Here is a 27,632-nt window from a genome sequence, read left to right as displayed (position 1 = left end):
AGCTGTGTAGGTATGTATATTTGCGTGTGTGGACGTATGTATATACATGTGTATGGGGGGGGGGGGGGCCATTTCTTTCGTCTGTTTCCTTGCGCTACCTCGCAAACGCGGGAGACAGCGACAAAGTATAATATATATATATATATATATACTATTGGCGTTTGTGTAAATAAATTATACATTTCCTTTTTCCATAGCCAGAGGTTGAACCATTATGTGACATCCATTTTTTCATTTCATTTCAAGCTAGAAGTTTCAGTTTTCTAGATTGTTTCTTACATTCTTCATATGTATATATATGTATGTGTGTGTGTGTGTGTATATGTGCGTATGTATGTGTGTGTGTGTGTATATATATATATATATATATATATATATATATATATATATATATATATATATATATATATATATATATTATCCCTGGGGATAGGGGTGAAAGAATACTTCCCACGCATTCCTCGCGTGTCGTAGAAAGCGACTAGAGGGGACGGGAGCGGGGGGCCAGAAATCCTCCCCTCCTTGTATTTTTTAACTTTCTAAAAATGGGAAACAGAAGAAGGAGTCACGCAGGGAGTGCTCATCCTCCTCGAAGGCTCAGATTGGGATGCCTAAATGTGTGTGGATGTAACCAAGATGTGAAAAAAGGAGAGATAGGTAGTATGTTTGAGGAAAGGAACCTGGATGTTTTGGCTCTGAGTGAAACGAAGCTCAAGGGTAAAGGGGAAGAGTGGTTTGGGAATGTCTTGGGAGTAAAGTCAGGGGTTAGTGAGAAGACAAGAGCAAGGGAAGGAGTAGCAATACTCCTGAAACAGGAGTTGTGGGAGTATGTGATAGAATGTAAGAAAATAAATTCTCGATTAATATGGGTAAAACTGAAAGTTGATGGAAAGAGATGGGTGATTATTGGTGCATATGCACCTGGGCATGAGAAGAAAGATCATGAGAGGCAAGTGTTTTGGGAGCAGCTGAATGAGTGTGTTAGTGGTTTTGATGCACGAGACCGGGTTATAGTGATGGGAGATTTGAATGCAAAGGTGAGTAATGTGGCAGTTGAGGGAATAATTGGTATACATGGGGTGTTCAGTGTTGTAAATGGAAATGGTGAAGAGCTTGTAGATTTATGTGCTGAAAAAGGACTGATGATTGGGAATACCTGGTTTAAAAAGCGAGATATACATAAGTATACTTATGTAAGTAGGAGAGATGACCAGAAAGCGTTATTGGATTACGTGTTAATTGACAGGCGCGTGAAAGAGAGACTTTTGGATGTTAATGTGCTGAGAGGTGCAACTGGAGGGATGTCTGATCATTATCTTGTGGAGGCTAAGGTGAAGATTTGTATGGGTTTTCAGAAAAGAAGAGTGAATGTTGGGGTGAAGAGGGTGGTGAGAGTAAGTGAGCTTGGGAAGGAGACTTGTGTGAGGAAGTACGAGGAGAGACTGAGTACAGAATGGAAAAAGGTGAGAACAATAGAAGTAAGGGGAGTGGGGGAGGAATGGGATGTATTTAGGGAATCAGTGATGGATTGCGCAAAAGATCCTTGTGGCATGAGAAGAGTGGGAGGTGGGTTGATTAGAAAGGGCAGTGAGTGGTGAGATGAAGAAGTAAGAGTATTAGTGAAAGAGAAGAGAGAGGCATTTGGACGATTTTTGCAGAGAAAAAATGAAATTGAGTGGGAGATGTATAAAAGAAAGAGACAGGAGGTCAAGAGAAAGGTGCAAGAGGTGAAAAAAAGGGCAAATGAGAGTTGGGGTGAGAGAGTATCATTAAATTTTAGGGAGAATAAAAAGATGTTCTGGAAGGAGGTAAATAAAGTGCGTAAGACAAGGGAGCAAATGGGAACTTCAGTGAAATGCGCAAATGGGGAGGTGATAACAAGTAGTGGTGATGGGAGAAGGAGATGGAGTGAGTATTTTGAAGGTTTGTTGAATGTGTTTGATGATAGAGTGGCAGATATAGGGTGTTTTGGTCGAGGTGGTGTGCAAAGTGAGAGGGTTAGGGAAAATGATTTGGTAAACTGAGAAGAGGTAGTAAAAGCTTTGCGGAAGATGAAAGCCGGCAAGGCAGCAGGTTTGGATGGTATTGCAGTGGAATTTATTAAAAAAGGGGGTGACTGTATTGTTGACTGGTTGGTAAGGTTATCTAATGTATGTATGACTCATGGTGAGGTGCCTGAGGATTGGTGGAATGTGTGCATAGTGCCCATGTACAAAGGCAAAGGGGATAAGAGTGAGTGCTCAAATTACAGAGGTATAAGTTTGTTGAGTATTCCTGGTAAATTATATGGGAGGATATTGATTGAGAGGGTGAAGGCATGTACAGAGCATCAGATTGGGAAAGAGCAGTGTGGTTTCAAAGTGGTAGAGGATGTGTGGATCAGGTGTTTGCTTTGAAGAATGTATGTGAGAAATACTTAGAAAAGCAAATGGATTTGTATGTAGCATTTATGGATCTGGAGAAGGCATATGATAGAGTTGATAGAGATGCTCTGTGGAAGGTATTAAGAATATGTTGCGGCAGGGGTGTGTGATGTCTCCATGGTTGTTTAATTTGTTTATGGATGGGGTTGTTAGGGAGGTGAATGCAAGAGTTTTGGAAAGAGGGGCAAGTATGAAGTCTGTTGGGGATGAGAGAGCTTGGGAAGTGAGTCAGTTGTTGTTCGCTGATGATACAGCACTGGTGGCTGATTCATGTGAGAAACTGCAGAAGCTGGTGACTGAGTTTGGTAAAGTGTGTGAAAGAAGAAAGTTAAGAGTAAATGTGAATAAGAGCAAGGTTAGTAGGTACAGTACGGTTGAGGGTCAAGTCAATTGGGAGGTGAGTTTGAATGGAGAAAAACTGGAGGAAGTGAAGTGTTTTAGATATCTGGGAGTGGATCTGGCAGCGGATGGAACCATGGAAGCGGAAGTGGATCATAGGGTGGGGGAGGGGGCGAAAATTCTGGGAGCCTTGAAGAATGTGTGGAAGTCGAGAACATTATCTCGGAAAGCAAAAATGGGTATGTTTGAAGGAATAGTGGTTCCAACAATGTTGTATGGTTGCGAGGCGTGGGCTATGGATATAGTTGTGCGCAGGAGGATGGATGTGCTGGAAATGAGATGTTTGAGGACAATGTGTGGTGTGAGGTGGTTTGATCGAGTAAGTAACGTAAGGGTAAGAGAGATGTGTGGAAATAAAAAGAGCGTGGTTGAGAGAGCAGAAGAGGGTGTTTTGAAATGGTTTGGGCACATGGAGAGAATGAGTGAGGAAAGATTGACCAAGAGAATATATGTGTCGGAGGTGGAGGGAACAAGGAGAAGAGGGAGACCAAATTGGAGGTGGAAAGATGGAGTGAAAAAGATTTTGTGTGATCGTGGCCTGAACATGCAGGAGGGTGAAAGGAGGGCAAGGAATAGAGTGAATTGGAGCGATGTGGTATACCGGGGTTGACGTGCTGTCAGTGGAGTGAGTCAAGGCATGTGAAGCGACTGGGGTAAACCATGGAAAGCTGTGTAGGTATGTATATTTGCGTGTGTGGACGTATGTATATACATGTGTATGGGGGTGGGTTGGGCCATTTCTTTCATCTGTTTCCTTGTGCTACCTCGCAAATGCGGGAGACAGCGACAAAGCAAAAAGAAAAAAAATATATATATATATATATATATATATATATATATATATATATATATATATATATATATATATATATATATAATCCCTGGGGATAGGGGATTAAGAATACTTCCCACGTATTCCCTGCGTGTCGTAGAAGGCGACTAAAAGGGGAGGGAGCGGGGGGCTGGAAATCCTCCCCTCTCGTTTTTTTTTTTAAATTTTCCAAAAGAAGGAACAGAGGGGGCCAGTTGAGGATATTCCAAAAAAGGCCCAGTCCTCTGTTCTTGAAGCTACCTCGCTAACGCGGGAAATGGCGAATAGTTTAAAAAAAAAAAAAAAAATATATATATATATATATTTTTTTTTTTTTTTTTTTTTATACTTTGTCGCTGTCTCCCGCGTTTGCGAGGTAGCGCAAGGAAACAGACGAAAGAAATGGCCCAACCCCCCCCCATACACATGTACATACGTCCACACACGCAAATATACATACCTACACAGCTTTCCATGGTTTACCCCAGACGCTTCACATGCCTTGATTCAATCCACTGACAGCACGTCAACCCCTGTATACCACATCGCTCCAATTCACTCTATTCCTTGCCCTCCTTTCACCCTCCTGCATGTTCAGGCCCCGATCACACAAAATCTTTTTCACTCCATCTTTCCACCTCCAATTTGGTCGCCCTCTTCTCCTCGTTCCCTCCACCTCCGACACATATATCCTCTTGGTCAATCTTTCCTCACTCATTCTCTCCATGTGCCCAAACCATTTCAAAACACCCTCTTCTGCTCTCTCAACCACGCTCTTTTTATTTCCACACATCTCTCTTACCCTTACGTTACTTACTCGATCAAACCACCTCACACCACACATTGTCCTCAAACATCTCATTTCCAGCACATCCATCCTCCTGCGCACATCTCTATCCATAGCCCACGCCTCGCAACCATACAACATTGTTGGAACCACTATTCCTTCAAACATACCCATTTTTGCTTTCCGAGATAATGTTCTCGACTTCCACACATTTTTCAAGGCTCCCAATATTTTCGCCCCCTCCCCCACCCTATGATCCACTTCCGCTTCCATGGTTCCATCCGCGGACAGATCCACTCCCAGATATCTAAAACACTTCACTTCCTCCAGTTTTTCTCCATTCAAACTCACCTCCCAATTGACTTGACCCTCACCCCTCCTGTACCTAATAACCTTGCTCTTATTCACATTTACTCTTAACTTTCTTCTTCCACACACTTTACCAAACTCAGTCACCAGCTTCTGCAGTTTCTCACATGAATCAGCCACCAGCGCTGTATCATCAGCGAACAACAACTGACTCACTTCCCAAGCTCTCTCATCCCCAACAGACTTCATACTTGCCCCTCTTTCCAAAACTCTTGCATTCACCTCCCTAACAACCCCATCCATAAACAAATTAAACAACCATGGAGACATCACACACCCCTGCCGCAAACCTACATTCACTGAGAACACATCACTTTCCTCTCTTCCTACACGTACACATGCCTTACATCCTCGATAAAAACTTTTCACTGCTTCTAACAACTTGCCTCCCACACCATATATTCTTAATACCTTCCACAGAGCATCTCTATCAACTCTATCATATGCCTTCTCCAGATCCATAAATGCTACATACAAATCCATTTGCTTTTCTAAGTATTTCTCACATACATTCTTCAAAGCAAACACCTGATCCAAACATCCTCTACCACTTCTGAAACCGCACTGCTCTTCCCCAATCTGATGCTCTGTACATGCCTTCACCCTCTCAATCAATACCCTCCCATATAATTTACCAGGAATACTCAACAAACTTATACCTCTGTAATTTGAGCACTCACTCTTATCCCCTTTGCCTTTGTACAATGGCACTATGCACGCATTCCGCCAATCCTCAGGCACCTCACCATGAGTCATACATACATTAAATAACCTTACCAACCAGTCAACAATACAGTCACCCCCTTTTTAATAAATTCCACTGCAATACCATCCAAACCTGCTGCCTTGCCGGCTTTCATCTTCCGCAAAGCTTTTACTACCTCTTCTCTGTTTACCAAATCATTTTCCCTAACCCTCTCACTTTGCACACCACCTCGACCAAAACACCCTATATCTGCCACTCTGTCATCAGACACATTCAACAAACCTTCAAAATACTCATTCCATCTCCTTCTCACATCACCGCTACTTGTTATCACCTCCCCATTTACGCCCTTCACTGAAGTTCCCATTTGCTCCCTTGTCTTACGCACCCTATTTACCTCCTTCCAGAACATCTTTTTATTCTCCCTAAAATTTACTGATAGTCTCTCACCCCAACTCTCATATATATATATATATATATATATATATATATATATGGTTCCATCCGCTGCCGGGTCCACTCCCAGATATCTGGAACACTTCGCTTCCTCCATTTTTTCTCCATTCGGGCTCGCCTCCCAATTGACTTGACCCTCAACCCTGCTGTGCCTGGTGGCCTTGCTCTTATTCACATATATATATATATAGGTTTGCGGCAGGGGTGTGTGATGTCTCCATGGTTGTTTAATTTGTTTATGGATGGGGTTGTTAGGGAGGTAAATGCAAGAGTTTTGGAAAGAGGGGCAAGTATGAAGTCTGTTGGGGATGAGAGAGCTTGGGAAGTGAGTCAGTTGTTGTTCGCTGATGATACAGCGCTGGTGGCGGATTCATGTGAGAAACTGCAGAAGCTGGTGACGGAGTTTGGTAAAGTGTGTGGAAGAAGAAAGTTAAGAGTAAATGTGAATAAGAGCAAGGTTATTAGGTACAGTAGGGTTGAGGGTCAAGTCAATTGGGAGGTGAGTTTGAATGGAGAAAAACTGGAGGAAGTGAAGTGTTTTAGATATCTGGGAGTGGATCTGTCAGCGGATGGAACCATGGAAGCGGAAGTGGATCATAGGGTGGGGGAGGGGGCGAAAATTTTGGGAGCCTTGAAGAATGTGTGGAAGTCGAGAACATTATCCCGGAAAGCAAAAATGGGTATGTTTGAAGGAATAGTGGTTCCAACAATGTTGTATGGTTGCGAGGCGTGGGCTATGGATAGAGTTGTGTGCAGGAGGATGGATGTGCTGGAAATGAGATGTTTGAGGACAATGTGTGGTGTGAGGTGGTTTGATCGAGTAAGTAACGTAAGGGTAAGAGAGATGTGTGGAAATAAAAAGAGCGTGGTTGAGAGAGCAGAAGAGGGTGTTTTGAAATGGTTTGGGCACATGGAGAGAATGAGTGAGGAAAGATTGACCAAGAGGATATATGTGTCGGAGGTGGAGGGAACGAGGAGAAGAGGGAGACCAAATTGGAGGTGGAAAGATGGAGTGAAAAGGATTTTGTGTGATCGGGGCCTGAACATGCAGGAGGGTGAAAGGAGGGCAAGAAATAGAGTGAATTGGAACGATGTGGTATACAGGGGTTGACGTGCTGTCAGTGGATTGAATCAAGGCATGTGAAGCGTCCGGGGTAAACCATGGAAAGCTGTGTAGGTATGTATATTTGCGTGTGTGGACGTGTGTATGTACATGTGTATGGGGGGGGGGTTGGGCCATTTCTTTCGTCTGTTTCCTTGCGCTACCTCGCAGACGCGGGAGACAGCGACAAGGTATAAAAAAAAAAAAAAAAAAAAAAAAAAAAAAAAAAAAATATATATATATATATATATATATTATCCCTGGGGATAGGGGAGAAAGAATACTTCCCACGTATTCCCTGCGTGTCGTAGAAGGCGACTAAAAGGGGAGGGAGCAGGGGGCTGGAAATCCTCCCCTCTCGTTTTTTTTTTAATTTTCCAAAAGAGGGAACAGAGAATTGCGCCAGGTGAGGGTATTCCCTCAAAGGCCCAGTCCTCTGTTCTTAACGCTACCTCGCTAATGCGGGAAATGGCGAATAGTTTGAAAGAAAAAGAAAAAAAGATATATATATATATATATATATATATATATATTTTTTTTCTATTCATTTTGAGTGGGAGATGTATAAAAGAAAGAGACAGGAGGTCAAGAGAAAGGTGCAAGAGGTGAAAAAGAGGGCAAATGAGAGTTGGGGTGAGAGAGTATCATTAAATTTTAGGGAGAATAAAAAGATGTTTTGGAAGGAGGTAAATAAAGTGCGTAAGATAAGGGAGCAAATGGGAACTTCAGTGAAGGGCGCAAATGGGGAGGTGATAACAAGTAGTGGTGATGTGAGAAGGAGATGGAGTGAGTACTTTGAAGGTTTGTTGAATGTGTTTGATGATAGAGTGGCAGATATAGGGTGTTTTGGTCGAGGTGGTGTGCAAAGTGAGAGGGTTAGGGAAAATGATTTGGTAAACAGAGAAGAGGTAGTAAAAGCTTTGCGGAAGGTGAAAGCCGGCAAGGCAGCAGGTTTGGATGGTATTGCAGTGGACTTTATTAAAAAAGGGGGTGACTGTATTGTTGACTGGTTGATAAGGTTATTTAATGTATGTATGAATCACGGTGAGATGCCTGAGGATTGGCGGAATGCGTGCATAGTGCCATTGTACAAAGGCAAAGGGGATAAGAGTGAGTGCTCAAATTACAGAGGTATAAGTTTGTTGAGTATTCCTGGTAAATCATATGGGAGGGTATTGATTGAGAGGGTGAAGGCATGTACAGAGCATCAGATTGGGGAAGAGCAGTGTGGTTTCAGAAGTGGTAGAGGATGTGTGGATCAGGTGTTTGCTTTGAAGAATGTATGTGAGAAATACTTAGGAAAGCAAATGGATTTGTATGTAGCATTTATGGATCTGGAGAAGGCATATGATATAGTTGATAGAGATGCTATGTGGAAGGTATTAAGAATATATGGTGTGGGAGGCAAGTTGTTAGAAGCAGTGAAAAGTTTTTATCGAGGATGTAAGGCATGTGTACGTGTAGGAAGAGAGGAGTGATTGGTTCTCAGCGAATGTAGGTTTGCGGCAGGGGTGTGTGATGTCTCCATGGTTGTTTAATTTGTTTATGGATGGGGTTGTTAGGGAGGTGAATGCAAGAGTTTTGGAAAGAGGGGCAAGTATGAAGTCTGTTGTGGATGAGAGAGCTTGGGAAGTGAGTCAGTTGTTGTTCGCTGATGATACAGCGCTGGTGGCTGATTCATGCGAGAAACTGCAGAAGCTGGTGACTGAGTTTGGTAAGATGTGTGAAAGAAGAAAGTTAAGAGTAAATGTGAATAAGAGCAATGTTATTAGGTACAGTAGGGTTGAGGGTCAAGTCAACTGGGAGGTAAGTTTGAATGGAGAAAAACTGGAGGAAGTAAAGTGTTTTAGATATCTGGGAGTGGATCTGGCAGCGGATGGAACCATGGAAGTGGAAGTGAATCATAGGGTGGGGGAGGGGGCGAGAATCCTGGGAGCCTTGAAGAATGTGTGGAAGTCGAGAACATTATCTCGGAAAGCAAAAATGGGTATGTTTGAAGGAATAGTGGTTCCAACAATGCTGTATGGTTGCGAGGCGTGGGCTATGGATAGAGTTGTGCGCAGGAGGGTGGATGTGCTGGAAATGAGATGTTTGAGGACAATGTGTGGTGTGAGGTGGTTTGATCGAGTAAGTAATGTAAGGGTAAGAGAGATGTGTGGAAATAAAAAGAGTGTGGTGGAGAGAGCATAAGAGGGTGTTTTGAAATGGTTTGGGCACATGGAGAGAATGAGGGAGGAAAGGTTGACAAAGAGGATATATGTGTCGGAGGTGGAGGGAACGAGGAGAAGTGGGAGACCAAATTGGAGGTGGATAGATGGAGTGAAAAAGATTTTGTGTGATCGGGGCCTGAGCATGCAGGAGGGTGAAAGGAGGGCAAGGAATAGAGTGAACTGGATCGATGTGGTATACCGGGGTTGACGTGCTGTCAGTGGATTGAATCAGGGCATGTGAAGCGTCTGGGGTAAACCATGGAAAGTTGTGTGGGGCCTGGATGTGGAAAGGGAGCTGTGGTTTCGGGCATTATTGCGTGGCAGCTAGAGACTGAGTGTGAACGAATGGGGCCTTTGTTGTCTTTTCCTAGTGCCACCTCGCACACATGAGGCGGGGTGGGGGAAGGTATTCCATGTGTGGCGAGGTGGCGATGGGAGTGCATGGGGGCAGACAGTGTGAATTGTGTGCATGGGTATATACGTATGTGTCTGTGTATGTATAAATATGTGTACATTGAGATGTATAGGTATGTATATTTGCGTGTGTGGACGTGTGTGTGTATACATTGTGTATGGGGGTGGGTTGGGCCATTTCTTTCATCTGTTTCCTTGCGCTACCTCGCAAACGCGGGAGACAGCGACAAAGCAAAATAAATAAATAAATATATATATATGTGTATGAGTGTAATGGGAGTGGGGGAGAAATGGGATGTACTTAGGGAAGCAATGATGGCTTGTGCAAAAGATGCTTGTGACATGAAAAAGGTGCGAGGTGGGCAGATTAGAAAGGGTAGCGAGTGGTGGAACAAAGAAGTAAGATTGTTAGTCAAACAGAAGAGAGAGGCGTTTGGACAATTTTTGCAGGTAAGTAGTACAAAAGACTGGAAGATGCATAGAAGAATGAGGAAGGAGGTCAAGTGAAAGGTGCAAGAGGTGAAAAAGAGGGCAAATGAGAGTTGGGGAGAGAGGGTATCATAAATTTTGGAAGGAGGTCAATAAAGTGCGTAAGACAAGATAACAAATGGGAACATCAGTGAAGGGGGATAATGGGGAGGTAATAACAAGTAGAGATGAAGTAAGAAGATGGAGTGAGTATTTTGAAGGTTTGTTGAATGTGTTGGATGATAGAGTGACAGATATAGGGTGTTTTGGTCGAGGTTGTGTGCGAAGAATGGTTTGGTAAACATAGAAGAGGCAGTGAAAGCTTTGCGGAAGATGAAAGCCAGTAAGGAGGCAGGTTTGGATGGTATTGTGGTGGAATTTATTAAAAAAGCAGGTGACTGTGTCATTAATTGGTTGGTAAGGATATTCAGTGTATGTATGGATCATGGTGAAGTGCCTGAGGATTGGCAGAATGCATGCACAGTGTCATTGTACTAAGGCAAAGGGGATAAAATAGAGTGTTCAAATTACAGACGTATAAGTTTGTTGAGTGTTCCTGGGAAATTATATGGGAGGGTATTGATTGAGAGGGTAAAGGCATGTACAGAGTATCAGATTGGGGAAGAGCAATGTGATTTCAGATGTGGTAAAGGATGTGTGGATCAAGTGTCTGCTTTGAACAACATATGTAAGAAATACTTGGAAAAACAGATGGATTTGTATGTAGCATTCATGGATCAGGAGAAGGCATATGATAGGGTTGACAGAGATGCTTTGTGGAAGGTAATAAGAGTATATGGTATGGGAGGTAAGTTGCTAGAAGCAGTGAAAAGCTTTTACCAAGGATGTAAGGCATGTGTACATGTAGGAAGAGAGGAAAGTGATTGGTTCCCAGTGAATGTCGGTTTGCGGCAGGGGTGCGTCATGCCTCCATGGTTGTTTAATATGTTTATGGATGGGGTGGTTAGGGAGATGAATGCAAGTTTTGCATTTGCAGAAAATAGTATTGGATTATGTAACAAATGATAGGCATGCAAAACAGTGACTAGGAGGTGAATGTGCTGAGGTGAGGCAACTGGTGGGATGTCCGATCATTACCTGGTGGAGCCAAGGGTGAAGACTGGCTGATGTGTGGGTCAAGATTTGTAGAGTTTTTTGGAAAAAAAGATAATGATTGGGTAAGAACAAGGTGGTGTAAGTAACTGAACATGGAAACATGCCCTGTGTGAAGAAAAACCAAGACAGATTGAATAGCAAAAGGTGGGAGTAAATGAAACTAAGGAAGTAGATGAGGAATAGGAGGTGTTTTAGCAAGCAGGTCTGGCATAAGTGAGAAGCATGTGGCTTGTGGAAGGTGACAGGTGGGCAGGAGAGAAAGGGTAATGAGTGGTGGGTTGACAAAATTAAGTTCCTCATGTTAGAGAAAAACAGTTGTATAGGCACTACTTATAAGGGAATAAGAGTGACTGGTAAATGTGCAAATGAAAGCAGCAGAAAGGTTAGAGTAAGCAAAGACTGGTGTGCATCACTGTCTTCGGCATCACAGAGTTCTTACTCATACTGCTGGCAAAAGGTAGAAAATAAGCCACACTTGGAAGCCAAGCAGTTCAAACAAAGCCTTCAAAGATTAGGCTTACTATTACAACTCCCTTCATGCCCCATTCATTCAGCTAAATACTAAATACAACTCCCATTATTCAAGGTTTAATGTTTTCCTCACATAAATTCCTTATAATCCTAAATCCCAATTATGCCCTTTATTCTTTAATGATTACTTTGGAATGACCTTGAGAAATATCATTACAAAGTAAAACGCAACTCTTATCACCTACTAAGTCAGGGTCATCGTCACATGAAGTGCTCTCTTCACACTTTAACCTTAATTAAATAGTTTTTTAGTACCTGATCGCTGTTTCCTGCATTAGCAAGGTAGCGACTGAGATGGTATCTCCAAGGAATATTACTTCATGGTACCTCTGGTATCTTCTCCCTCCCTTTTGTTGCACCACAGGAATGGTAAAACTGCAATCTGTCTGTCTCTTGTTAAAAGAAAAAAAAAGGTCTTCACTCTTCCTCACCCTCTTGACCGTAATTACCTATATGTACAGTGCCAAAAGGGAGTTCTACCTTGTGGGGCCATCTATCTTGAACATTCTCTACTGTCATGAAAGTTTTTAAATTTATGTATGCTCTCTGCAACTACTCTTATACCAAAAAGTACTTCTTTACATCTTTTCTGTCCAAGTTTCTTGAATAATTTCATGTCAAGGAACAAAGTTGCTCCATCCCTAAATCTCTCAAAGAACTGTTCCCTGCCTGCATCATCAACCTATTCTAAAAACTAATTGATGTGATCGGGTCATCCTTCATTCTCCTCACTTCTAAGGTGGGATAATTCCAAGCCTTTAGCCTTTCCCTGGTAACCCAGCTCTCTACTTCTGGTACCATATTTGTTGTCCTGTGTGTGTGTGTGTGGTGTGTGTGTGTGTGTGTGTGTGTGTGTGTGTGTGTGTGTGTGTGTGTGTTTGTGTGTGTGTGTGTGTGTGTGAGACAAAGTTTTCCACTAGTGTTGCCCCCATCTCAATCTAACTCGTGTGTGTGCACACCACAGCCTAAGCCAGATACCGATTTAGAAAACAGTAATAAGGGGAGGATGAACACCTGGGGTGGGTGTAGGTCACCTGCCGTGATCAGGATTCAAACCTAAGCAAGCCTTAACTGAGGCATTTCCATGGTTACTAATGACTAGTAATGCTAATCACTACACCATGTCATTCTATTCTGTTTATGCACCACTCTTACACTAAAAAAGCCTTCTTCAAATCTTTTTTAACAAGTTTTTAGCTTAATTTCATGTTACTTCCTCCTCCTGCTTTATGCCTATATCTCTCAAAGTAATGTGCATTGTCCACATCATAAATTTGCTTCAGTAACTTAAAGGTTAAGATCAGGTCACCCCTTGTTCTTTCTCCATTCCAAAATAGGCAAAATCTAAGCCTTTAGCTTTTCCCTGTAACTTAACATTCTTAATTCTGGTACAATCTTTGTTGCCCTCCTCTGGACCTTTAGCTCTATTTGCTTTTTTTTGTTAGATGCAGTGACCAAACTTAAGAAGCATATTCTAGTTTTGGCCTTATGTAGGATATGAACAGCTTGTTAAACATCTATCCATCCTATACTTGAAAGCTATCATGATATCTGCCAGAAGACAGTTGGTCTCCTTTACTCCTCTCCTAATGTGGGATTCTGGTGAGAGGTCAGGGACAGCATTGACTCTCAAGTCCTTCTCACACAAAATCCTGAAGATTATTTCCTGCTAGATACAAATCGTACTGAGGCCTTCTCTCACTTTATTCCATCCTCATCACTTCACATTTGCTTGGGTTGAATTTCATCAACCATATCAGAACAACTTTGGGGTCTGTTCAGGTCTCTCTGTAAGCTGATGCAATTCTCCTCACCTTTCAATTCCCTTATGACTTGTGTGTGTGTGTGTGTGTGTGTGTGTTAGTATACTCTTTTTGTGTCCACAAGTCAGGTATGTAAACCATCAAGATCTTATCCATGACTAAAATAAGCAAAATGATGAAAATTAACATTTACTAGATTTCAATACAAAAAATTAAAGAAAATGAGTAATATCTATAGCATAGTGTGAAGTCCAAGAATTTAATATAAGTGAAGCTGCAGCATGAACCTAGATAAAAAAAAAAAAAGAAAAAAATGAGTCACATGCAATACTGTATGAAAAAAATATAAAAATAATCGTATGAGGGGGTATAATCAAAATCTTAAACTTACCTGATGAGTTTGTACTTTTCCTACAAACTGACAAATGAGAGACATCATCTGGGAAAGCTGCACTATCACAACGTGTTTCTTTAACTTCAGGGGGGGTGTTTTCCTCAACTCTTTGCTTTTGGAACTCAGTCAATGATGGTTTAACTGCTGATCGGGGTTTCTGTACTTGAGCATACACTGGTTCATAAGCATCAGAATGTAGAGAAGGTCCAGAGGGCTGTTGTAAATGCCGAGATGATTTTGTCACTTTTGTATCTGTATCTATGTCCTTGACATTTGACTTCATATCCAGGGTAGTGACATTAACTGCTTCAGATGAAGCACTGGAAATATGTGCCTTCACTGTAGATGTGGAACATGTAATAGTCTCAGAAGACTCACTTTTAACAATTCTTTTTCTTGGATGAGCTACTGGTGAAAGTACACTTCTTGAGTCTGCAGGCAGGGAATTAGATACCTCAGTAACTGTGAGGGTTGTAGGTACTGCTGAGGATGGTGTAGTTTTTGGAGTATTACTGGTAGACGATGATGCTAAAACTGTGTGAGGTTGTGTAACTGCAACATGTGAATTTCTTGAATCTTCAGATTCTGTGGTCTCACCATTATCAACATGAGACATTCTCTTTATCCTAGCTGGAATAACTGGTGGAGACACAAGTACCTTTCCAGCAACAGACTGGTCATCTACTACTGGATACTCCTCCCTTTTTGTAAATACACTTCCACCCACTTTCTTATCAGACTGACCCTGACCACATCTTAAGGTAACATCTAAAGATGCCACATTTTTAGCCAACACAATTTCAACCTCCTGCTTTTTGATGGATCCAAAATCATCCTTGTTATAAGACCGTCTATTTCCTGGGGTGCTGAATGGAGAGGAGCTTCTAGAACGATCATGCACGGTACTCTGAACTGGTAGCCTTGATTCTCGTTCAGCACTTGCATCTGGACCGTTGTTTGAAATCTGAGTTGTAAGTTTATTTGTATAACTTGAAGCCTCCCCTGCTAAATTGGAAAGGTAATTCTTTGGGCACATCCCCTTTGAACCAGTCATGTTTTCCACTATAACCCAGTTATCATCTACAAATTTTATTATTTTAATAATGTCTCCTTTCACCATCGACACATCTCCATTCTCTTGAGCCTGGAAATCATATGCTGCTTTTGCATGACCTAAATATGTAACTGGTAACTCAGACCTGGATAAAAACAATTCTTCTTCATTGTGGAGACAGTCTACTATGATATCAACATATGAAGTTGGGAATATTCCAGTAGAATCTCCAACATGACCCAGAGTCCAATGAGAATCTACATGCTTAAGGAGGTGAATGATATCTCCCTTCTTGAATGTTAATTCATTTGAATATTGAGCCCTGAAAGAAAACACTGCCCGGCCATATGGTTCTATTCCAGTGTTGTCCTCATTATAACCAATGGAAGAGAGAGTGCTTACTTCTTTAATGAGACTGTCACTATCAATGGATAAGCCCTCTTTCTCATCCCTCTCTTCAAGTAAATTTTTGGAAAAATATTCATCCACTTTCTGTGATAATGAATTGATCATGTTGTCACAACTCGATTCTGGGACAACTGAAAAGGCACTTGATTCAGATGAATATTCATCAACACCCACGTCATCCATGACTGTCAGGTCATACCCTGCATTTGTGTAAACTGGATTATCTTGAGATATATTTTCATATCTACTTTCCCTGTCTTTTAAATTCCCTGACTCAACACTTGAAAGTTGTGGTATTCCTGAAGCATAGGCATCATGACATGATTTCTCTGGAAATACTGAAGCTTCAAGAATATTCTCATACTTAAAACCTGCTTCAGCAGATGGAAGTGAAGGACTGGATTGGCTGAAACTAGGGGGAATTACACATGCATCATTGGCATTTGATGCTGATGCATTTCCACTTCCCACTGAAGATGAAAAGATCCCAGGCATATTCTGCTTAAAGTAGTCATCATCAAAAAGGTCTGCATCGTCAATGCTTTCTACAGTTTTCCAGTGAGATGAAGTGTTGGACAGATTTACTGGGCAAGTAGAAGTCTGTCCTACCAACTGAGAGGTAGAGGCTGTAGGAGCAATATTTGCACTAAATGTTGAATAATCTGAGGCAGGAGCAGTATGACCCACACTAGGCACAGAAGCTTCAAGGCTTAAATATGGACTAACAACTGTGTGTGTAGCTTCCTGCACAACATAATCACTATTTAGACAAAAGTTAGCAGCCTGGGAGGAAGACACAGCTGTACTACTTAAAGCTGCAAGGTTACTTCTATCTGGACACAGAGGAGATGATGAAGGCACTAAAGTTTCTTCCACAATATCCACAAAGTTGCTTGGAAAGATGCCTGTTGCTCCATTGGACTCCCCCCTGTTGAAACACAACTTAGTTAATTATTATCTAAGATTTTTAATTTTCTGACATGAACTAAGTTTTGCAGCATCTATTGTTTTCATATAATCAGACAGATATCTATCAAATCTTGAAAACTACTAGAATTCTTCTTTGCTGAGGCTTCAGTCAGAGATGAAAGTTCACCCTGAGAGAGAGAGAGAGAGAGAGAGAGAGAGAGAGAGAGAGAGAGAGAGAGAGAGAGAGAGAGAGAGAGAGAGAGAGAGAGAGAGAGAGAGAGAGAGAGAGAACAAAAAATGTCAGAGGTTTGCAAGAGGTGAAAAATCTATCTTTTAAAAAGAGAAAGGTTGAGGTTGTTAGGAATGACAACGGGGGGGGGGGAGACGAGTTCCAAAGCTTCTTTGCAGAGAAAAACAAATAACACAACAGCCCACCCGAAAGTCGCCATCATTCACACATTCATCATGTGGCACAGTAGCTTGCTGAATTTTAAGTGGTCTAGCTATAGGCAGGGACATGAAAACATTTAACTCTTACGAGCAGAAACCATATCTACAGAAGAGGGGAAGTGAACCAACACTGTGGTATAGGGTAAGTGGGTCAAGTTTCATGTTCAGATTGGAAGAGCAGTTCTTCATACAGGGAAGGAGCAATCCTTTTACAATCAGAGTAAATGATCAGAAAAAAAAGAATCTAAGGCAAATGAACAGGATCCCCAGTTTCTTAAGAGCTATGTTTATTGTGCTGAGCAGTGGAATTAAGCTACAAATTTATCAAAAGAGATGGGAAACTTGTGGGAGGTTCTGATACATAAATAGGCAAAAATTGGGTCTTCGTGGCATTAAACATAACCAAGCCACATCTACCCACATGGAAAACTTTGTATAAAACTAAGTTTACATATAGGAAGCTGATCTAATTGAATTTATGGATTTTTTTAGCACCAGTGTCTTTTAGCACCAAAACCACAGACTCCTACCCACAACAAGGCCCTGCAGACCTTTCCATGTTTACCCCCAGCTGCTTCAAATGCCCTGATTCAGTCCTATGACAGCACATCATCTCTGTATACCACATTGCTCCAATTCACTCCATCCCATGCAAGCCTTTCATCCACCTGCATGTTCTGGCCCAAAGCACTCAAAATCTTTTTCACTCCATCCTTCTATCTCCAGTTGGTCTCACCCTTCTCCTTTCCCCCTCCTCTTCTGACACATCTATGTAAGTATATTATGATTATGAGTTTTTCTTGGGTTGAATTCACTCTACATACATTATAAACATCATGGTTTTTTACCTGACAAAATTTCATGTATGCCATGCAAATCATATAAATACTATAAATATTTCTTGTGTATTTCATACACATTATGTTAACCTTTACTTACCCTTCACACAAAGAGAACATTATTATCATTATTTCTTTCCAAATATCTCAGGACAAATCTCTATGAAAGAGTCTTGCTGTTACCCTGGATACTTCTAATGGCTCCTGCAGCCTGAGGCTGCACTACTTCCAGTAGCAGGGAAATGTAGATTCATTTGGAGTTAGATGTTCTTTGATGAGACTGTCCTCCCAATGATACAGTTTCAACAAGGTGAATTTTGTCTCAAGGGGTAACCTTGAGCAAGTGGAAGATAAGTTGTGGAATCACACATCAACTGATAATTCAAATGAAGGCATAAAAGTTTACAGCCACACATGTGGCTCAGCACAATGTATTTTGCTCAGCCTGTATGTGGCTTGGCATAATGAAAGGGTAATTACATTTTCTCTGACAATGTATGGGTGACTGGGATGTATGATATTTTTCCAGCTGTGATGTTAGGTTCACAGTAATATCTATGTTTAAGCAGTAGAGTCATACATCAGCAGGGAATTCAAAAGAAGGAGCAAAGGTTTAAAGCCATATATGTAGCTTAGTACAACATGCTAAGTCCAACCACAAATGTGAACCCTGCACAATCCAAGGGTTAAAGAACATGTGGAAGAAGTAGTAAATGTCTGTAGAGGCAAAGATGGGTATGTTTAAAAGTACAGTGGTCCTAACTGTATTGGATAGATGACAGTCTTGTGCCTCGAACGCAGAGAAAATGAAGATGGCTGATGCGTTGAGAATGAAATGCCTGAGGATAATATGTGTTGTAAGATAGAGTGATTGACAGGGCTGACCAGGGTTGCTGAAATGATCTGGGCATATGGAAAAGATGAGCACAGCAGAATGAATGACTAAAGATGAAATATTTGTCCAAAAGAAAAGAGCACGGGGGAAGGGGAGACAGGGGGATGCAACCATGGTATGAAGAAGACTTTGGGGGCCTGAACATTCACAAGGCTGTATTGAATGGAATGTACTAGATTGATGTGGTAAATGAGGGTGACATGCAGTCAATGACCTGATTCAGGGCAGATGAAGCAGTGAAGATTAACCATGGAGTAGTCTTCTGGGTTAGAATTTGGATGGTGGGATCTGATTAAGGAGCAATACACATAACAGAAAGATAAAAAGTGAGTGCTAGAGGGCATAGTTCCTTTGCAACCAAGTGTCCTAAGAAAGAGGGGTGATGGTCTTGATGACTGGTTTGCCAGGCTGTTCAATACATGTGTGGACCAAGGTGAGGTACCTAAAGAACTACTGGAGTGTATGTATAAAGGCAAGGGGGTAAAAATTAATATATGTATTACAGAGATATATGTCTGTTGAGTACAACTGGCTGTGTGGATCAGATGTTTACTTTTAAGAATGAGTATAAAAAATACTTGGAAAAAGAGAGTGGCTTCCATGTGGTATTAAGGGATCTGAAGAAAGCAATGACAAGGTTGACATAGGTGCAATCTGGAAAGTGCTATGATATATATGGAGCAATGCATATTGCAAAATGCAATGAAGTTTTACCAGAGGAGTAACAAATGTGTGTAAGTAGGAAAGAAGGAAGTTAAATGACGAGTTCCCTGTAAAGATGAGTCTGTGAGTAGTTCCCTGTAAAGGTGAGTCTGCAACAAGGATGCGAGATGTCACCAAGGGTATTTGATCATTCATGCATAGGGTGGGGTACGAGGTAAAAGTAAGGATCTTGAAGCAATGGGTGGGTCTAAAGTGTGCTGGGGGTTAGAAGCATGGGGGATTAATCACCTGTTGTCTGCAAATGACAAAGCTCTGGTAGCATATTCAAAAAGAAAAAAAAAAGTCCAGATGCAAATGAAGAAGTGAAAAAGTGTATAAAAGGAAAAAAAGCTGAAAGTATAGGTGAACAAAAGTTGGGTAATGAGGTGCAGTGAAGGGGGATGAGTGAAAAAGGGAGGTAAAGGTATGAGTTTAACCATTTCCCTTACCATCTCAAGTATACGTGGGCTAAGATTTTGGATAAGTATCAACCCAAGTTAATTCAAGTCACTTATATTCCAAAAATTATAATCCTGAGCTAACTCATAAGAGGTTCCAGATATGGCATTTGGCAGCTGCCATTTCTCTCAAAAGATGACATCAAAACCACTTATTCTTAAAAGGAGAAACAGAAGGAGTCATGCTGGGAGTGCTCATCCTCCTCAAAGGCTCAGACTGAGGTGTTTAAATGTGTGTGGATGTAACAAAGATGAGAAAAAAGAAGAGATTGTAAGTATGTTTGAGGAAAGGAACTTGGATGTTTTGGCTCTAAGTGAAACAAAACTCAAGGGTAAAGGGGAGGATTGGTTTGGGAATGTCTTGGGAGTAAAGTCAGAGGTTGGTGAGAGGACAAGAGCAAAGGAAGGAGTAGCACTACTCAAGAAGCAGGAGTTGTGGGAGTATGTATAGAGTGTAAGAAAGTAAACTCTAGATTGATATGGGTAAAACTGAAAGTTGATGGAGAGAGATGGGTGATTATTGGTGCCTATGCACCTGGTCATGAGATGAAAGATCATGAGAGGCAAGTGTTTTGGGAGCAGCTGAGTGAGTGTGTTAGCAGCTTTGATGCACAAGACCGGGTTATAGTGATGGGTGATTTGAATGCAAAGGTGAGTAATGACACAGTTCAAGGTATAATTGGTGTACATGGGGCGTTCAGTGTTGTAAATGGAAATGGTGAAGAGCTTATGGATTTGTGTGCTGGAAATGAGATGTTTGAGAACAATGTGTGGTGTGAGGTGGTTTGATCGAGGAAGTAACGTAAGGGTAAGAGAGATGTGTGGAAATAAAGAGTGCATGGTTGAGAGAGCAGAAGAGGGTGTTTTGAAATGGTTTGGGCACATGGAGAGAATGAGTGAGGAAAGATTGACCAAGAGGATATATGTGTCGGAGGTGGAGGGAATGAGGAGAAGTGGGAGACCAAATTGGAGGTGGAAAGATGGAGTGAAAAAGATTTTGTGTGATCGGGGCCTGAACATGCAGGAGGGTGAAAGGAGGGCAAGGAATAGAGTGAATTGGATCGATGTGGTATACCGGGGTTGACGTGCTGTCAGTGGATTGAATCAGGGCATATGAAGCGTCTGGGGTAAACCATGGAAAGCTGTGTAGGTATGTATATTTGCGTGTGTGGACGTATGTATATACATGTGTATGGGGGTGGGTTGGGCCATTTCTTTCGTCTGTTTCCCTGCGCTACCTCGCAAGCGCGGGAGACAGCGGCAAAAAAAAAAAAATAAAAAAAAAATAAATTTCAAAAGCATAAAAAAACTGATAATTTTTGGAACATACTTTGACAAAAAATAAAGGTATGGGAAGGGGTTAACAACGGTGGAACTGGAGGAAGTGGGGTCCTGGGTGGATTAAGGGATTGTATGAAAACTAAGCTCTTTGTCTGTACAGGAAGAGATGACACAGGAGTCTTAACAGTGTCTTAAAGGAAGTAAGTATTGGGCCTTGATAAAAGAAAGGAAAGAGGGTGACTGTGCAGGTAAAAAAAAAATGCATGAGGACACTGTGGTGCAAGGCGGGTTGACTATGTAAGAAATGTCAAATGCCAAAAAGAGTTGTAATAATAAGCATAGTCTGAATGAGAGGGCCAACCAAGATGTGCTAATTATTTGAACATATTGAGCATGAGTGAAGGGAGACTGACCAAGAGGATCTAGGTGTAGAAGTGGTTGGGACAAGGGGAAAGGGGATACCAAAGAAAGATGGAGGGAACTTATTAAGGAAGCTTTATGGTATCCGGTCCTAAACACTCTGGTGGGTGAAGGGCATGCAGTAGAAAGAACAAGATGCAGCAGTGTGGTACAGGTGACAACGTGATGTCAGTTGGCTGAACCAAAGTAAATGACGTGATCACAGTAAACCATGGAGTAGTATATGGGAATTGGTTTTGGATGGGAGTATCTGGTTTTGGAACATTACAAACGACAGTTTGAGTCTGGAGGAGTACAAATGAGGCTATTTGTTCCTGATGCTACCTCACTAAAGTAAGAGAGCAATATGGTCTAAAACTACCATCATCATTATTAACATGTTCCTAAGGATATGGAAAAAAGGAATACTATTTATACATCTTTCATTTTTCATAAAAGGTGACAATGATAGGTGAGAGCAAGGGATAAGAAATCCTCCCCTTCTGCATTTACTCTCTAAAGATAGAAACTGAGTACGAAGCCAAGCATGGACTTTTCTCAAAGGCTCAATCATCTGCTACAGACTCTATCTCTTTAAGTTGAGAAAGACAAAGAGGTATACATAGAATACTACATCTATTACAGATATGTGTTATAACGAGAAACATGCATGGCAGAGTTTAAACAAATCTAAAAGACAGTTTCAAAAACCTACACAAAATAGTCATCCACAAACACTAACAAAAAACTGAATAGTTATACCTTAAAAGCATAATTTCTTTATGCCTTATTGCCTCTCTAGTGAGCTAGTGTCAGGAACAAATAAACAGCAGCCTCATTTGCACACATACACTTTCCAACTGGTTTGTATATTGTATTGATATCAGAGCCTTCCATCCATAATCAAGCCCAAGACACTATTTATATGCCTTGGTTCATCCCATTGACAGCACATCGTCCCCCATACAACAAATCAATCCAATTCATTATCTTCTATGCAAGCCCCTCACCTTGTAGGTAGTTCAAGAACCAATACCCAAAAACCTCCTTCATTCCATCCTTCCATATCCCTGTAAGCACCCATTTTGCTCTGCATCTGGCAAAATCTCTATGTAGATATTCACAGATGGGTAACCTCCACCTTAATCCCTCCACTTCTGGCATAAAGATCATCTTAGTTAGTTTTTCTTTGCTCATCCTCACCTTATTTCTAAACCATTTCAACACGTCCTGGTTAGCTCTCTCAATCAGAATGTGCTTACTACCAAAGCTCTCTCTAACAGTGTCATTCCTTACATGAGCAACCTACTGCACACCACATACCTTCCTATGGCATTTCATTTCTAATACACCCACTGCTCTTCCATTTCTTTTATATTCATGGAACAAGACTCACAATCATGCAACATTGCTCGGACTACTGTACCTTCAAACACACCCATCTTTGCCCTAATATGCACTAACCTCTCACTTTACACATTCCTGACTGCATCCAGGATTACAATCCCCTCTCCCAACCCATGACACTTCAACCACAATGGTTCCATCCACTGCCACATCTGTTTACAGGTACCTAAAACACTCCTCTTCCTCCAGGTCCTCTCCATTCAAATTCACTCTCAAACTATCCTGTCTCATCCTCCTGCTGCCCCATATTACCATATTTTTGTTTACGTTTAATTTCAACTTACCCCTTTCAAACGCACTCCCAAAATCTGTCACCAATTCCAGGGGTTCCTCCCTGGAGTCTATCACCAGAGCTATCCTCTGTATACATTACCTGATTCATCTCCCACCCCACCCCTGGTATACTGTGTACCTTCCCCTTGTTCTAAGACTTATATTTACCTCCATCACCACCTGAACCATAAACAAATTAAACAGCCACATTGTTGCATGTCCTTGATGAAGTCCCATGTTCACCACGAACCATACACCCTTCTCTAATCCTATTCACACATGCCTTACTCTCCTGATAAAAAACCCTCACTGTAATAAGAAACTTTCCATTTGTCCAATAAATTTGCAGCACCATCCACAAGTCTTTTTTTTTTTTTTTATTATTATACTTTGTCGCTGTCTCCCGCGTTTGCGAGGTAGCGCAAGGAAACAGACGAAAGAAATGGCCCAACCCCCCCCATACACATGTATATACATACGTCCACACACGCAAATATACATACCTACACAGCTTTCCATGGTTTACCCCAGACGCTTCACATGCCTTGATTCACTCCACTGACAGCACGTCAACCCCGGTATACCACATCGCTCCAATTCACTCTATTCCTTGCCCTCCTTTCACCCTCCTGCATGTTCAGGCCCCGATCACACAAAATCTTTTTCACTCAATCTTTCCACCTCCAATTTGGTCTCCCTCTTCTCCTCGTTCCCCCCACCTCCGACACATATATATCCTCTTGGTCAATCTTTCCTCACTCATTCTCTCCATGTGCCCAAACCACTTCAAAACACCCTCTTCTGCTCTCTCAACCACGCTCTTTTTATTTCCACACATCTCTCTTACCCTTACGTTACTCACTCGATCAAACCACCTCACACCACACATTGTCCTCAAACATCTCCTTTCCAGCACATCCATCCTCCTGCGCACAACTCTATCCATAGCCCACGCCTCGCAACCATACAACATTGTTGGAACCACTATTCCTTCAAACATACCCATTTTTGCTTTCCGAGATAATGTTCTCGACTTCCACACATTCTTCAAGGCCCCCAGAATTTTTGCCCCCTCCCCCACCCTATGATCCACTTCCGCTTCCATGGTTCCATCCGCTGCCAGATCCACTCCCAGATATCTAAAACACTTCACTTCCTCCAGTTTTTCTCCATTCAAACTCACCTCCCAATTGACTTGACCCTCAACCCTACTGTACCTAATAACCTTGCTCTTATTCACATTTACTCTTAACTTTCTTCTTTCACACACTTTACCAAACTCAGTCACCAGCTTCTGCAGTTTCTCACATGAATCAGCCACCAGCGCTGTATCATCAGCGAACAACAACTGACTCACTTCCCAAGCTCTCTCATCCCCAACAGACTGCATACTTGCCCCTCTTTCCAAAACTCTTGCATTTACCTCCCTAACAACCCCATCCATAAACAAATTAAACAACCATGGAGACATCACACACCCCTGCCGCAAACCTACATTCACTGAGAACCAATCACTTTCCTCTCTTCCTACACGTACACATGCCTTACATCCTCAATAAAAACTTTTCACTGCTTCTAACAACTTTCCTCCCACACCATATATTCTTAATACCTTCCACAGAGCATCTCTATCAACTCTATCATATGCCTTCTCCAGATCCATAAATGCTACATACAAATCCATTTGCTTTTCTAAGTATTTCTCACATACATTCTTCAGAGCAAACACCTGATTCACACATCCTCTACCACTTCTGAAACCACACTGCTCTTCCCCAATCTGATGCTCTGTACATGCCTTCACCCTCTCAATCAATACCCTCCCATATAATTTACCAGGAATACTCAACAAACTTATACCTCTGTAATTTGAGCACTCACTCTTATCCCCTTTGCCTTTGTACAATGGCACCATGCACGCATTCCGCCTATTTGTTCAGTACAAGGAAAAAGTTCTATACACTGTCTCTTGAAAATTTTATGCCATCAGGTATCCTTTTAAACCTTTGTAAACTGCAAGAATGAACCCCTTTTATATCCTTTCAAACTAACTATTTGCCTCTGGTTACCCACTGCTGCATCTCTTGAAGCACAGTTCAATGTCAGTATCGTCCAGCTAAGTGTCAACTACTTAGTGCTCTCCACATCCATAAATGTCATATACAAAACATTCCCTTTTTCCAAATATTCTGTCCCCCACCCTATGATCCACTTCCGCTTCCATGGTTCCATCCGCTGCCAGATCCACTCCCAGATATCTAAAACACTTCACTTCCTCCAGTTTTTCTCCATTCAAACTCACCTCCCAATTGACTTGACCCTCAACCCTACTGTACCTAATAACCTTGCTCTTATTCACATTTACTCTTAACTTTCTTCTTTCACACACTTTACCAAACTGAGTCACCAGCTTCTGCAGTTTCTCACCCAAATCAGCCACCAGTGCTGTATCATCAGCGAACAACAACTGACTCACTTCCCAAGCTCTCTCATCCACAACAGACTGCATACTTGCCCCTCTTTCCAAAACTCTTGCATTTACCTCCCTAACAACCCCATCCATAAACAAATTAAACAACCATGGAGACATCACACACCCCTGCCGCAAGCCATCATTCACTGAGAACCAATCACTTTCCTCTCTTCCTACACATACATATGCCTCACATCCTCGATAAAAACTTTTCACTGCTTCTAACAACTTGCCTCCCACACCATATATTCTTAATACCTTCCACAGAGCATCTCTATCAACTCTATCATATGCCTTCTCCAGATCCATAAATGCTACATACAAATCCATTTGCTTTTCTAAGTATTTCTCACATACATTCTTCAAAGCAAACACCTGATTCACACATCCTTTACCAGTTCTGAAACCACACTGCTCTTCTCCAATCTGATGCTCTGTACATGCCTTCACCCTCTCAATCAATACCCTCCCATATAACTTACCAGGAATACTCAACAAACTTATACCTCTGTACTTTGAGCACTCACCTTTGTCCCCTTTGCCTTTGTACAATGGCACTATACAAGCATTCTGCCAATCCTCAAGCACCTCACCATGAATCATACATACATCAAATAACCTTACCAACCAGTAATAATACAGTCACCCCCTTTTTTTATAAATTCCACTGCAATACCATCCAAATCCGCTGCCTTGCCGGCTTTCATCTTCCGCAAAGCTTTTACTACCTCTTCTCTGTTTACCAGATCATTTTCCCTAACCCTCTCACTTTGCACACCACCTCGACCAAAACACCCTATATCTGCTACTCTATCATCAAACACATTCAACAAACCTTCAAAATACTCACTCCATCTCCTTTTCATATCACCACTGCTTGTTATCACCTCCCCATTAGCCCCCTTCACTGAAGTTCCCATTTGTTCCCTTGTCTTATGTACTTTATTTACCTCCTTCCAAAACATCTTTTTATTCTCCCTAAAATTTACTGATACTCTCTCACCCCAACTCTCATTTGCCCTCTTTTTCACCACTTGCACCTTTCTCTTGACCTCCTGCCTCTTTCTTTTATACATCTCCCACTCATTTGCATTATTTCCCTGCAAAAATCGTCCAAATGCCTCTCTCTTCTCTTTCACTAATAATATTACTTCTTCATCCCACCACTCACTACCTTTCTAATCAGCCCACCTACCACGCTTCTCATGCCACAAGCATCTTTTGCGCAAGTCATCACTGCTTCCCTATATGCATCCCATTCCTCCCCCACTCCCCTTACCTCCTTTGTTCTCACCTTTTTCCATTCTGTTCTCAGTCTCTCCTGGTACTTCCTCACACAAGTCTCCTTCCCAAGCTCACTTACTCTCACCACTCTCTTCACCCCAACATTCTCTCTTCTTTTCTGAAAACCTCTACAAATCTTCACCTTCGCCTCCACAACATAATGATCAGACATCCCTCCAGTTGCACCTCTCAGCACATTAGCATCCAAAACTCTCTCTTTTGCGTGCCTATCAATTAACACGTAATCCAATAAGGCTCTCTGGTCATCTCTCCTACTTACATACGTATACTTATGTATATCTCTCTTTTTAAACCAGGTATTCCCAATCACTAGTCCTTTTTCAGAATATAAATCTACAAGCTCTTCACCATTTCCATTTACAACAGAGAACACCCCATGTATACCAGTTATTCCCTCAACTGCCACATTACTCACCTTTGCATTCAAATCACCCATCACTATAACCCGGTCTCGTGCATAAAAACCACTAACACACTCATTCAGCTGCTCCCAAAAGACTTGCCTCTCATGATCTTTCTTCTCATGCCCAGGTGCATATGCACCAATAATCACCCATCTCTCTCCATCAACTTTCAGTTTTACCCATATCAATCTAGAGGTTACTTTCTTACACTCTATCACATACTCCCACAACTCCTGTTTCAAGAGTCATGCTTCTCCTTCCCTTGCTCTTGTCCTCTCACTCACCCGTGACTTTACTCCCAAGACATTCCCAAACCACTCTTCCCTTTTACCCTTGAGCTTTGTTTCACTCAGAGCCAAAACATCCAGGTTCCTTTCCTCAAAAATACTACCTATCTCTCCTTTTTTCTCATCTTGGTTACATCCA

At 41.7% G+C, this 27,632-nt stretch overlaps 1 protein-coding gene across 4 annotated transcripts in view; it reads right to left on the bottom strand.

Moving 5' to 3' along the window:
- Positions 1 to 27,632, bottom strand: part of LOC139759424 (uncharacterized) — a 286,276-nt gene that overhangs the window by 201,790 nt on the left and 56,854 nt on the right. For all 4 annotated transcript variants that reach the window (XR_011715046.1, XM_071681522.1, XM_071681521.1 and 1 more), the window contains exon 6: positions 13,947 to 16,339. Coding sequence is in view for 3 of the 4 variants with exons in the window: in XM_071681522.1 (XP_071537623.1) it covers positions 13,947 to 16,339 (2,393 nt within the window). In the remaining variant the exon portion in view is untranslated. The remainder of the gene's footprint in view (positions 1 to 13,946; positions 16,340 to 27,632) is intronic.

Source organism: Panulirus ornatus, chromosome 33 (genome assembly GCF_036320965.1).
Source record: "Panulirus ornatus isolate Po-2019 chromosome 33, ASM3632096v1, whole genome shotgun sequence".
Lineage (NCBI taxonomy): Eukaryota > Metazoa > Arthropoda > Malacostraca > Decapoda > Palinuridae > Panulirus > Panulirus ornatus.
The sequence above is the reverse complement of the archived record's forward strand: the minus strand, read 5'-3'. Positions and strand labels throughout refer to the sequence as shown.